This window comes from Schistocerca piceifrons, chromosome 9 (assembly GCF_021461385.2).
Source record: "Schistocerca piceifrons isolate TAMUIC-IGC-003096 chromosome 9, iqSchPice1.1, whole genome shotgun sequence".
Classification (NCBI taxonomy): Eukaryota; Metazoa; Arthropoda; class Insecta; order Orthoptera; family Acrididae; genus Schistocerca; species Schistocerca piceifrons.
The window spans coordinates 82,998,090-83,012,038 of record NC_060146.1 but is presented as its reverse complement, the minus strand read 5'-3'; the positions used below and the strand labels follow the sequence as shown (position 1 = coordinate 83,012,038).

Below are 13,949 nucleotides of genomic sequence, written 5' to 3'. Positions count from 1 at the left end.
GTGTGTATTTTATAAGTGTCATGTTGGTTGTTGGTGGTAAAGGAATTGGATTGGTAAATGTGGTACCTGCCGTCTACGTATCATTGACAACATATTCTGAAGCAGTGTAATTTTGTCGTAATCACTTGACAAATTAATGCAGAACCGGTTAATGATACAAGAAAATTAGTTCCAGTTTAGGCCACCAGATGCAAATCAGGAGCTGTATTTCTGTTTATATGACGGTATGACATCCACACTGTCATTTAACAAGCCATAACGTGAATGAACTGTTAGTGAAATTGTTTTATGTGCATGGCAGCAACTATAGAGCTGCATTGAGGGACAATCGCCGACTGAAATGTCCGAGCATAGACCCGAAGTGATTAAATGGTTTAATGAAGATGAGAATGGAATTCGAAACTACAGGAGAGTTTGGAGTGGCACTTGGAAGAGAAAGGTGGCCTAACTCGGTTGAAGTTACTGACGATGTTGCTGTTGCTGATCAAGAGGCATGTGCCCTAGGTAGTACCAGTCCTCCTACAGTGTCGCGAGGATTGTCCATCCCACGGTCCAACAACACAGTAAATACATATGAAGTGGAGCACCTCCAACCTCATACTTGCGTGAGACCACTCCAAAAGATCTACAGTCACCTCTGCCTTGGTTGTTCCGTAGAAATGAATCCGCTGAAAATGCAACAAAAGCAGCTATTTACTTTCGCCTGCCTTGTTAACTATTTCCAGCTTTCAGAGAAGCGTCACGAATGGCGAATTTGGAATAAAACCTACTTTCCTCTCGTTATGTTACAATTTGCTTCTTTTGCCAAAACACGGAGGATTTTACACAATGTCATCTCACAAACACGTCATGCAAATGCAATTGTGAGAGAAATCTGAAACAGCGGTTTATTAATTTTATTAAGTGAGGACCTGAGGAAAAGTAAGGTCAGTAGCTTTTGAAAAAAAACATCCTCGGCACAAAAATAAACGTATAATATCTTCACTTACGCTGTTCCAAAACTTACACCATTTATTATTTAACAAGCTATCGACGGCCCATAAAAATTACATTCTTTCATCCAAAAAGTCCGTAGTTAGTCGAATAACATGGTAGATAATGAAGTTTTGCATAATAACTGTATGGCAAAACACCATATTTCATTTTGGCTTCATTGTCAGCGCGCGCGCAATCGCGAATGATTGTGCCACATCAGATCAATTTCATTGGGATAGGTGACAGAGACCTCCATCCAAACCTAAAAAAAATCAATATGTTAGCCAAATTTCATACACATCAACAGCACATAGCCCCCTTCCAAACAAACGAATGAACTCACCCAGCCGCGCGGGATTAGCCGAGCGGTCTCAGGCGCTGCAGTCATGGACTGTGCGGATGGTCCCTGCGGAGGTTCGAGTCCTCCCTCGGGCATGGGTGTGTGTGTTTGTCCTTAGGATAATTTAGGTTAAGTAGTATGTAAACTTAGGGGCTGATGACCTTAGCAGTTAAGTCCCATAATATTTCACACACATTTGAACCTTTTTCTTTTCTTTTTTTTTTTTAACTCGCCCATCGCTTTGGGCAAAAACCTGTCACTGCGCGTTGGACACCGTATAATTCCCAGACTCTATTGGTGTGTACAGCTGCCTGCATTAGCTCGCCGCTTCCGGAATTTGGTCGGGAATGCCGGTCTTGTATCGAATCCACCCGACGAATTGACGGAGCTTTAATTATGGACATAATTGTTCCTTTTAGACAATAGTGGTTTGTTTACAACAAGTTTCATGACGGATTAAATTTACAGTGAAACGTTACTCAAGAAGAAGTCTCAATATGCTCATGGATCAGCACCACATATACTGGACGTTTTTGAGAGCTGAAAACTATATTTCTTAGTACATAATACAGGGTGTTTCAAAAAGAACATACGTATTACTAAGTATTATTTTTTCCAAACTGTCGATCGCTACGTCTCGGCTCGGCTATTGGAGAAAAGAATACACAGTCTAGTTTATATTAATATCCACTAGATTTCAGTTGTCTTCTGTTTTGCTTGATAACCGTCATATGTTTAAAATGGCTACTCCGCAGCAGAAACCATTTTGTGTTGTCGAGTTTGCGAATTACAGTTCCGTGATTACAGTGCAACGACGTTTCAGGCTGAGGCACCAAATTGATCCTCCGAATGAGTGGAACATTGCCAGATGGTATTGACAGTTTCTAGACACAGGATGTGTATGTAAAGGAAAGAGTCCTGGCTGCCATAGTGTTCCTGAAGAAAATAATTGCACGAATTCAAACTGCTTTCCAACGTAGTCCTTCAAAATCAAATCGTCATCCCAGTCGGGAGTTACAACTGCCTACAGCAACAATTCGGCGTGTTTTGAGACGTCGGTTGGTTATGAAGCAGTACGAGTTACAGCTCTTACAAGCTCTGCGTCCTGATGACAAACGCAAACGTGTGGCATTTTGCAATGAGATTCTTGATACTATTGACAATGATAACACTTTCGCACAACGCATAGTGTTCAGTGATGAAGCGACTTTCCGTGTTAGTGGTCAGGTAAACAAACACAATATCGAATTTGGGACCTACAGAACCCACATGCAGTCATTGAACAGGTACGGGATTCGTCCATAGTCAATGTGCTTTGTGCGATACCCCGATCATCTCTTTGCCGGCCGGACTGGCCGAGCGGTTCTAGGCGCTACAGTCTGGAACCGCGCGATCACTACGGTCGCAGGTTCGAACCCTGCCTCGGGCATGGGTGTGTGTGATGTCCTCAGGTTAGTTAGGTTTAAGTAGTTCTAAGTTCTAGGCGACTGATGACCTCAGAAGTTAAGTCCCATAGTGCTCAGAGCCATTTGAACCAACCACTTACTATAAACTTACTGTAAGCTACTCATTTGTCTCTCCTAAAGTTTTGCAATTATTCGAAGCGCGAATATCGCTTAACTGAATTGTTTTAGGAGTTCAGAAATGTGTTTTTCCCAGTTAAAATTCTCACCTACAGACACCTAAAAATTTTTAAGCTTCCATCGTACTTTTTATTCCGTGATCATGTGCTACATTTATCGTTAGTGTAGTACCTCAAAATGTGCAGAACTGAATATCTTGTGTCATTTTGAAATTGATAATGAGAGCGTTTGCAGAAGAGCAATAGTACCTTTAAGTACGTTATTTAGCATTTTTGCTGTTGCTGTATGTTTGGGTTGATTACAGTACGAGTGTCAGTTATGAAAAGAACTGATTATGATTGTTGTATATTAGTTGGTGGATCGAAACAATAGTGGAGCCTACATTGAGCCTTGTGGATCACAAGGATCTCCCCTACGTACATGAGTTTAATTACTAAGTACAAGTTTGTGTTCGCTTTTCATTAAATATGTTAGTCACTGGTTAGCTATACCATCAAATACGGTGGCCAACACGCACTGACAAGTTTTTGCCCAAAGCGCTGGGCGAGTTCAAAAAAGAAAAAAAATGTTCAAATGTTTATCTAGGTGTATTGGATGTGTCTGCCAACGCCCTTGCCATTGCGCTAACACCGGTTCCCGTCAGATCAGCGAAGTTAAGCTCCATCGTGCCTGGCCGGCACTCGGGTAGGTGATGGTACGGCTCTGCTCAGCCCTCTTGGTAAGCAGGATGGTCGGTCGGTACAGCCGGGCCTTTCAAGAACTGTGTGGACAGAGTATTGAATGTGTCTAGAGTACTACAGCTAAGTTTCTTCTTGTATGCTTAATCTTTTCTGTAACGTTTTGTTCTAGTGAGTGTCGCAGTTTCTGCAAACTCGAGTGTACATACACAGCTATTTTCCCGCCATGCCAGCAAATAAAAAGTCTGGGTGCTGTGGTCGTGGTGACAGGTTCTACGTGGGCCCGAAACTGGTGATAATGGTCGCTCACCCAGACGACGTGCAACACGTCCTGGTGACGTCCAAGATGGTAGAACGAGATCCCCTCACCACGAACGTCATGCGGACCATCGTCGGCGACGGATTACTCACCCTCAACGGCAGCCGCTGGAAGACGCACCGCAAACTCATTAACCCCACGTTCCACTCTGAGGTGAGTCAAAACCAACCTCTCAAGACTTACAAAGCTTCGCTAAAATACACTGGTGGAAAATGAGGCATCATCATCATCATCATGCTATGGTCGCAGATAAGGGCACTTTAATTTCATCCTGGACAATCTGTAGGCTTTTTGTGATCAGTATCTCGGGGACAGAGGCGGTTCGTGGTGTCAATACTAGCGAAAACTGCAAAATTGTTGCCAATGTGTGACGGTATTTTCTTTGGTTATTTTTTTCTTTTTTTTATTTATACTATCTGTGTTACGTAATATGCGTAACCTTATATATAAAACACTGTACCTGTATAGTTTCTAATATGAGGCCAATACCCAGAAAAAAAGCAAAAAATGTGAAATCAGAGGAAGACAGTCGAAAGACTGTTGAATGGAAAGAGGCAAGTAATGGCGTTCGTTAAACTAGTTGGCGGTATGACGGGAGAGAAACGCAAAAGTTATTACAAGACACTAAGAATTAATTATTGGAGTCAAAAGCGATGTGCAATAAGAGGAAACTGTCAGAGGTCGAGTTGTAATGTTTAAAAGTAACTGTTGCACAGCGAGTTTTATGTTATGCTACACTTACTTAGAGAAAAGAAGGATACGCCTTGGTAAGCCTTCAGTATAAATGTTGTTAATAAACTATTTCTCATTTGCTTAAATATAAAATGAGGGTGCTATCTTATATGAATGAACTCAGTGCATATGAGCATTTAATCTCTGCCCCATTCGAACATGTTAACATTCACTGTTCTACATACATTGAATTTCAAGAAATTACTATATTACAGCTGCCTATAAATCATATCGATCCAGTAGGGAGCGAGTAACGTTACATTCAAGAGAAAAAGACACCACATTGATTACAGTTCCAGAGATTGCAACGTAACTCGCCATTTTCATACGTCACGAATTAGGCGCAACTTACTCGCATGTATCTTTGAACATCGAAACCACTGACAGCAAAAATAAACAATGTAAACAGTCCCACGAGTGCTTAGCTAGGAACAACATACTGCTCGACATCACATTTATTTGGTTGTGCTGCAGCCCATGTGTTTAAAAAGTAAGAATCCCAGATACCTTGCAGCTAACGATATATTATAGACAAAATATTTTGGAACCAATAATAAAGTGATTAACAACTTGCAGTTGGCGTATTACAATTTTAGTTAGCAGAAACTGTAACATTTTGTAAAATTCTAAGGTGCCCATGTTGTGTGTATGAATGTTTACACGCGTATTCTAAATGCAAATTGGCACTGAAATAAAAATCAGTAGCAGAAACACATTTGTGAGGAACTAAAACAGAGTAATATAAAGCATACAGAAACAGTTACAAATGTGATCCAATTTTCGACTGACAGCGAGGCCTGAGGGGTTTTTACCCCTCTTTAGCTGTCTCTGAAGAAACGTTATCTTGGATATTTCAACCTAATACGCGCGTTGTGAATACGATCAAGATGCACCTGAAGTAACAAAAAAGTAAATAACACTATTTGCCGATGAAAAACTTGATAGTAACTGAAAGTAGCGGCACACGCCATCTAAAAAGCAATCACATGAAAACCAGTGCAATATTTAATGGTACAATGGTAATTGTGCTACCTCACATAACTTGTTCCCTTCTTACTTATGTTGCATGTCGCCATTTTCTTTTTTTTCCACTAGTCAAAGAAAACTCTTACAGGAATAGGTATAATTATATCACAACTATAAGCTGTGATTGTACGTAAGGCAATTGTAAAACTAAAAAATTAAAAATTATATGCTGAGGGTTAATGTGTTTCAGTTACGTAGGAAACCTGGGATGGTTGCCGAATATTATTGATGGAATTGATGTATAGAGGTTCCAAGATTGCGCCTCTAGAATTGGTTGAATTTACTGTACAGACGTGCATTTACTCCCATTAGCGGTTACAGCGACTCTTGGGCGCCACAGGTGCCTAACAGATGAACGCAACATGCCTCAGCCGATATTTCTAGAGGTTGTAAATTCTATATTTGTTGTAATTCTATATTTATGTAATTCTATATTTATGACTTTTACTGATGCTAGGAATTTATATGCTGTAGTTGTCAAAAAAAATATTTGTCAATAGACAGTTGTCCCCAGCGCCAATCAGCGCTTCCTTCCAGTGTATTAATTTCGACTCATTGTTTTCTAAAGAAATACCTTTTTGTAAAACATTGTAAAATGATTTTCGTGTTTACTGATCAAATCGTTTTGAACGATGTAACGATGAAAATTGCAGTTTTCAACAAAACAAAATGCAGCGTGTACCACGTATCCAGCGAAGCTAAGCGGTTTAGCCCACTTGGTTTTCAAAATTTTCCCCCGGCAGCAGTTGGCACTTTTCTCGTGATCGACAGTGCTGACGTGATACAATGTATCTAACGAACAGTACGTGATTCACATAAGACTGCTAACTAGAAAGCTATATTCTAGTCGTTGTACTACAGTATGTGATCAAAAGTTTCCGGACACCTGGCTGAAAATGACTTAAAAGTTCGCGACGCCCTCCATCGGTAATGCTGGAATTCAGTATAGAGTAGCCCAACGTTGCTCTTGATGACAGCTTCCACTCTCGCAGGCATACGTTCAATCAGGTGCTGCAAGGTTTCTTGAGGAATGGCAGCCCATTCTTCATGGAGTGCTGCACTGAGGAGAGGAATCGATGTCGATCAGTGATGCCTGGCACGATGTCGGCGTTCCGAAATGTCTGTAGTATTCAGGGCAGCACTCTGTGCAGGTCAGTCCATTACAAGGATGTTATTGTCGGTAACCACGCCGCAACAGGCCGTGCACTGGAAAGCAAGAGAAATGGCTCTGAGCACTATGGGACTTAACTTCTAAGGTCATCATGACACACATTCATGCCCGAGGCAGGATTCGAGCCTGCGACAGTAGCGGTCGCGCGGTTCCAGATTGTAGCGCCTAGAATCGCTCGGCCACCCCGGCCGACAGGGAAGCAAGAAGATGCTTAAAACATCAGTGCAGGCCTGTGCTGCGATAGTGCAACGCAAAACAACAAGGGGTGCAAGACCCCTCCATTAAAAACACGACCACATCAATAACACCACCGTTTCCGAATTTTACTGTTGGCACTACACACGCTGGCAGATGACGTACACCGAGAATTTGCCATACCCAGACCCCGTCACAGGATCGCCACATTGTGGACCGTGATTCGTCACTCCACACCACGTTTTTCCACTGTTCAGTCGTCCAATGTTTACGCTCCTTACACCAAGCGAGCCGTCGTTTGTCATTTACCGGTGAGATGAGTCGCTTATGAGCAACCGCTCCACCATGAAATCCAAGTTTTCCCACCTCCCTAGGCGGGAGGTCATAGTACTTGTAGTGTATCCTGATGCAGTTTGGAATTCCTGTGTGATGGTCTGGATGCTTACTTACTTACTTACTGTCCGTGTCCGGAACTAGACTTCAGACTGCCAAAAATCAGCAGACAATATGGCCTTGTCATTTGCCTCCGATAAGTCATTCAATGTGCAGGGCTGGTCTGAATATGGACAGATAAGCAGGTGTTGAGGATCCTGGACAGAACCATACAGACAGAGAGTGTTCTCATTCTCTTTTAGGAAACCCCATTGCTGCAGGTTTGTCTTGCACTTTGGCACTTCTACCCTCATACGGTTTAGGGTTCTCCAGACTGTGTATGGTAGGTCTCCACCAGGCGCCAGTTCTTCTTTTACGTCTTTATGGGGGTTTCTCAGGTCGATTTCCCACCTTTTCAAACGATTCTTTGCAGCCGACCCTTCCAGGGCTCGGGTACGTGACAGGAAACTCTTCCTCGAACAAAGCCGTTGGTCAGCAGGCTGATGCCCGTATAAAGGGTGACGCATGTCCTTTTCTTGCTTGGTTTTTCCGGCTTCGGCAGCGATGTCACGTCGTATGTTGGGCGGTGCGATCCCCATGATTAAGTACATCTCGTGCACTGGGGTTGGCCTCAAGCATCCGGCAACAATCCGTGCCATTTCATTCACCACGACATCAACTTTTCTCGCGTGTCTTGATGCAGACCATATTGGAGCTGCGTATTCCGCGGCTGACACACTGAGCGCAAGGGCTGAAGTTCTCAGGACTTTGGGGTTTGCAACCCAGGTTCCGCTGGTTAGTTTCCTGATGATGTTGTTTCTAGTTGACACTTTTTCCCTTGTAGCATTACAATGATGTTTATAGGTCAGTGTGCGATCCAACGTGACACCAAGATATTTGGGCGTTTTACAATGCTCGAGACGTTCACCTCTCCATATTACATTTAATTCACGATTTGCCTCCCTGTTCTTTAAATAGAATGCACAGATTTGCGTCTTGGAAGGGTTCGGCCTTAGATGGTTTGCCTCATAATACTGGGAGAGAGCTTCCAATGTACTGGTTAGTTTCTCCTCTACATCCATAAAATCGTTACCTTGGGCTGCAACTGCAGTGTCATCGGCATACATAAATTGGCGCGTGATGTTTGGCACTGGTTGGACATTTGTATATATATTACACAGAGCTGGGGTGAGGACGCTTCCCTGAGGCAGGCCATTCCTCTGATTTCTCCACCTGATCTTCTTGCCCTGGAGACAGACGAAAATTCTCCTATTATGCAGGAAAGTACCTATCGGTGATGTTAAATGATAATCTCTTATCACATTGTATACTTCCCTAAGGAGCCTCCGATGGTTTACAGTATCATATGCAGCTGAAAGGTCTATGAATTCCACTCCCGTGATCTCTTTCCTCTCAAACCCATCCTCGATATGTTGGGTCAGGTTCAGGACTTGACCGCAGCGCGATTTGCCTGGTCGGAAACCTGCCTGCTGTGGGATGATCTGTTGTTCCAAGACGCTTTCTATGCGACTTAGCGTGAGGCGTTACAAGATCTTAATACAGTGACATAAAAGAGACACAGATCGGAAGTTTTTTGTATCATCAGAGTCCTTTCCTGGTTTAAGAAGTGCAACTACTCGGGGTTTCCTCCACATCTTTGGATATGGAGCCTTTCTACACATGCGTTTATCAAATCTAGCAGCCACTGTAGGGTATTACTGACAAAGTTTTTAATTTGTTCGACTCTAAGTTCATCGATACCAGGAGCTCTGTTAATCTTCAAGCTGGAAATGGCTGCAGTAAGTTCTGACATTGTAAATGGTGCCTTGAGGTGATGATTTTCCTCTGCCGGATCACGTGGTAATGGTTCCTGGCACTTTCTGTCGTGGGTTTTGTCATTCATAAGGAGTGTAGTGGCGACTTGGTCTGCCGTGACGTTAGTAAATTTATCATTTGACTTTGTGGCGTCACCGTTAAGGTTCTTTAACAGTTTCCAAGCCCGCCTACTGTTAACTTTCATCTCCAGGTCCTCTACGAGGTCACACCATTGGGCTTTGTGGTTCTCAGCTATGACTGACATGAGTTCATCACCTGCTAGAAGTGTCTCATCATCAAATAGGTCGTTATCAAAGAGCTTCTGGTATCTTTCCAGTAGTGGCTTTGCGTCCGCAGACAGTCCCATAATATACTGTGTTCTGTATCCTCGCGGTATTGTTTTCCTAGACACCTTCTGAAAGAGTTTGCCAAAAGAGTCGTACATCTCAGGTTGTGGGGGGATTTTTTTTATTTTATACATCAATGAGCTCTCTAAATTTCTTCCAATTGGCCTTTTTAAAATTGAACCTTCTTTTGAAAGGAAGTTGTTGAAGCTTAACAACTGCATTGACCGTGCAAATTATGGGCCGATGGTGCGTATGGGGAATTGGCTCCTCAATCAGTTTTCCATACTGGCCAGCGAGTTTCTTGCTAACAAAGATGTTATTGTGTACCCTTACTTCCATCTGTCACTATTAAAGGAGCTTGGCAGTTTCGGGTAATGTATGAGCAGTAGATCGTGTACCTCAGCCCAGGTCTCTAGTCCCACTCCGCTGCTGTTAGTTTCTTTCTAGCCCCATGTAGTGCTCTGACAGTTGAAATCGCCCAATACAAAATTAAAGTGTTGGTAACTGAAATTGCCAGGCTCAGTGAAGCCAAAATCTGATTCTGGGAGTTTGTACACAGAGGTAACGTTATATTGCTGAGTTCGAACGGTTAATATCTTAACGTCTTGCCTGTCAGTCAGTGATGCAGAAGTGACTAATTCCTGGCCTGTCGAAGATGGCACTACCGTACCGTTCATGTGGTCTCTCCAAGACCATCTTCATTCCATCTGTTTTGGGTATGGGTCTTGTACTGCCATGATGAGTTTATTGAATCAGACGTACGACACAAGTGACACCGAATATGTGACCACGTTCGAAGTCCGTGAGTTCCGCTGAGGGCTCCATTCTGCTCTCTCACGATATCTAGTGACTACTGAGGTCGCTGATATGGAGTACCTGGCAGCAGGTGGTACCACAATACACCTAGTATGAAAAACGTATGTTTCTGCGGGTGTACAGATACTTCTGATCACACGGTGCAATGAAAATGTCGTCAGTACATAAGAGAAGTTGTTAAAGAAGAGCGGAGTATTGCAAACTGCCGGGCCGGCGCTGCACCAGCTTTACACCTGTGAGCTGTTCGGGTGGTGGGGGAGGGGGGGGGGTGCTGGTAGCCCGCTGGCTGGAGACCCTGTGAGAGCGGCGGCCCGGCCCTGGAGCGGCTCTGTACGGGCGCCTTGTTGCAGCTGCTGGGGAACTTCCTGGAGGCGTTCCACGAGGGCGGCCTCTTCCTGAGCGAGCGGCTGGCCAGAGACAGCGCGGGCGGCGCCGCCCCCGCAGACGTGCACGCCGCGGCCTTCTTCGCCGCGCTGCGGAGCATCTGCAGCGCCGCCACCGGTGTCGACCCCGACCTGCTCATACCGGACGATGTTGCGGAGCACGAGGTCTCTGCGATGGTGGCAGATGGCATGACCCTCATGCAGGTAAGCCCTATCACAGTGAAACGTCCCCTTGGAACAATTAATGAATTACTGTGCTGGTAAACCTCTTATTTGATTTTCAAAAAGCTGAGCAGAACTGAACGTACTCAGACATTTCTCTCTTTACTTATTCTGACAAGGGAACCTCCCCATCGCATCCCCTTCAGATTTAGTTATAAGTTGGCACATTGGATAGGGCTTGAAAAACTGAACACAGATCAATGGAGAAAACAGGAAGAAGTCGTGTTCAGTTTTTCAAGGCCTATCCACTGTGCCAACTTATAACTAAATCTGAGGGGGGTGCAATGAGGAGGTTCCCTTGTGAGCAACAGTAAACTGACACACAATATTTTTTAGCGCAACGCAGTCTGACTTTCAAAACTCCCTACAAAAGAATGGCCCTGACTAACAATAACCTATACCTTTCATGAATCACTTACCTCACAAAAATCTTCGTTACTCGAACTACTGCGATACGGCGAATGCCAATACTGCCAGCTTAATAAGAGATTCTAACTACTGAAGTCACTAACTACTCATAGGCATAGTTAGCAAATGAAAGATTTTGATAGAACAAACAATGTATTTACCTTAATAGTGTTCAAAAGTCATTATATATATATATATATATATATATATATATATATGTATATATATATATATATATATAATGAATCCTAGAGCTCATAATAATGGTGGATTAATCTTGAATTTAGTTCCGAAATTGTTTGAGCAACAGAACGAAGAGAACCTAATAAAGAATAATTTGAATTAGAACACCAACCAGCGATTATAACAGGATTCTCAGGATATTCGTTTTATAGGCTCAATTGTTAATTTTATACCTTTAACATCTGTTTGTTTTATTGTTATTTGATTAAATAGAATTAAGGTAGCTGAAAATGTAATGAATAGGGAGAATCATATGAGAGGAGATATTTGAGGGATTTAGATTAATTTCCCCATCAGAAGTAGCCGTTATACACTCCTGGAAATTGAAATAAGAACACCGTGAATTCATTGTCCCAGGAAGGGGAAACTTTATTGACACATTCCTGGGGTCAGATACATCACATGATCACACTGACAGAACCACAGGCACATAGACACAGGCAACAGAGCATGCACAATGTCGGCACTAGTACAGTGTATATCCACCTTTCGCAGCAATGCAGGCTGCTATTCTCCCATGGAGACGATCGTAGAGATGCTGGATGTAGTCCTGTGGAACGGCTTGCCATGCCATTTCCACCTGGCGCCTCAGTTGGACCAGCGTTCGTGCTGGACGTGCAGACCGCGTGAGACGACGCTTCATCCAGTCCCAAACATGCTCAATGGGGGACAGATCCGGAGATCTTGCTGGCCAGGGTAGTTGACTTACACCTTCTAGAGCACGTTGGGTGGCACGGGATACATGCGGACGTGCATTGTCCTGTTGGAACAGCAAGTTCCCTTGCCGGTCTAGGAATGGTAGAACGATGGGTTCGATGACGGTTTGGATGTACCGTGCACTATTCAGTGTCCCCTCGACGATCACCAGTGGTGTACGGCCAGTGTAGGAGATTGCTCCCCACACCATGATGCCGGGTGTTGGCCCTGTGTGCCTCGGTCGTATGCAGTCCTGATTGTGGCGCTCACCTGCACGGCGCCAAACACGCATACGACCATCATTGGCACCAAGGCAGAAGCGACTCTCATCGCTGAAGACGACACGTCTCCATTCGTCCCTCCATTCACGCCTGTCGCGACACCACTGGAGGCGGGCTGCACGATGTTGGGGCGTGAGCGGAAGACGGCCTAACGGTGTGCGGGACCGTAGCCCAGCTTCATGGAGACGGTTGCGAATGGTCCTCGCCGATACCCCAGGAGCAACAGTGTCCCTAATTTGCTGGGAAGTGGCGGTGCGGTCCCCTACGGCACTGCGTAGGATCCTACGGTCTTGGCGTGCATCCGTGCGTCGCTGCGGTCCGGTCTCAGGTCGACGGGCACGTGCACCTTCCGCCGACCACTGGCGACGACATCGATGTACTGTGGAGACCTCACGCCCCATGTGTTGAGCAATTCGGCGGTACGTCCACCCGGCCTCCCGCATGCCCACTATACGCCCTCGCTCAGAGTCCGTCAACTGCACATACGGTTCACGTCCACGCTGTCGCGGCATGCTACCAGTGTTAAAGACTGCGATGGAGCTCCGTATGCCACGGCAAACTGGCTGACACTGACGGCGGCGGTGCACAAATGCTGCGCAGCTAGCGCCATTCGACGGCCAACACCGCGGTTCCTGGTGTGTCCGCTGTGCAGTGCGTGTGATCATTGCTTGTACAGCCCTCTAGCAGTGTCCGGAGCAAGTATGGTGGGTCTGACACACCGGTGTCAATGTGTTCTTTTTTCCATTTCCCACCATACTTGCTCCGGACACTGCGAGAGGGCTGTACAAGCAATGATCACACGCACGGCACAGCGGACACACCAGGAACCGCGGTGTTGGCCGTCGAATGGCGCTAGCTGCGCAGCATTTGTGCACCGCCGCCGTCAGTGTCAGCCAGTTTGCCGTGGCATACGGAGCTCCATCGCAGTCTTTAACACTGGTAGCATGCCGCGACAGCATGGACGTGAACCGTATGTGCAGTTGACGGACTTTGAGCGAGGGCGTATAGTGGGCATGCGGGAGGCCGGGTGGACGTACCGCCGAATTGCTCAACACGTGGGGCGTGAGGTCTCCACAGTACATCGATGTTGTCGCCAGTGGTCGGCGGAAGGTGCACGTGCCCGTCGACCTGAGACCGGACCGCAGCGACGCACGGATGCACGCCAAGACCGTAGGATCCTACGCAGTACCGTAGGGGACCGCACCGCCACTTCCCAGCAAATTAGGGACACTGTTGCTCCTGGGGTATCGGCGAGGACCATTCGCAACCGTCTCCATGAAGCTGGGCTACGGTCCCGCACACCGTTAGGCCGTCTTCCGCTCACGCCCCAACATCGTGCAGCCCGCCT

At 45.4% G+C, this 13,949-nt stretch overlaps 1 protein-coding gene across 1 annotated transcript in view; it reads left to right on the top strand.

Moving 5' to 3' along the window:
* Window positions 1–3,801: 3,801 nt before the first annotated feature.
* Window positions 3,802–13,949, top strand: part of LOC124716718 (cytochrome P450 4C1-like) — a 55,003-nt gene continuing 44,855 nt past the window's right edge. The window contains exons 1-2 of the mRNA XM_047243261.1: window positions 3,802–4,047; window positions 10,719–10,955. Of these exons, the coding sequence (XP_047099217.1) occupies window positions 3,802–4,047; window positions 10,719–10,955 (483 nt within the window). The remainder of the gene's footprint in view (window positions 4,048–10,718; window positions 10,956–13,949) is intronic.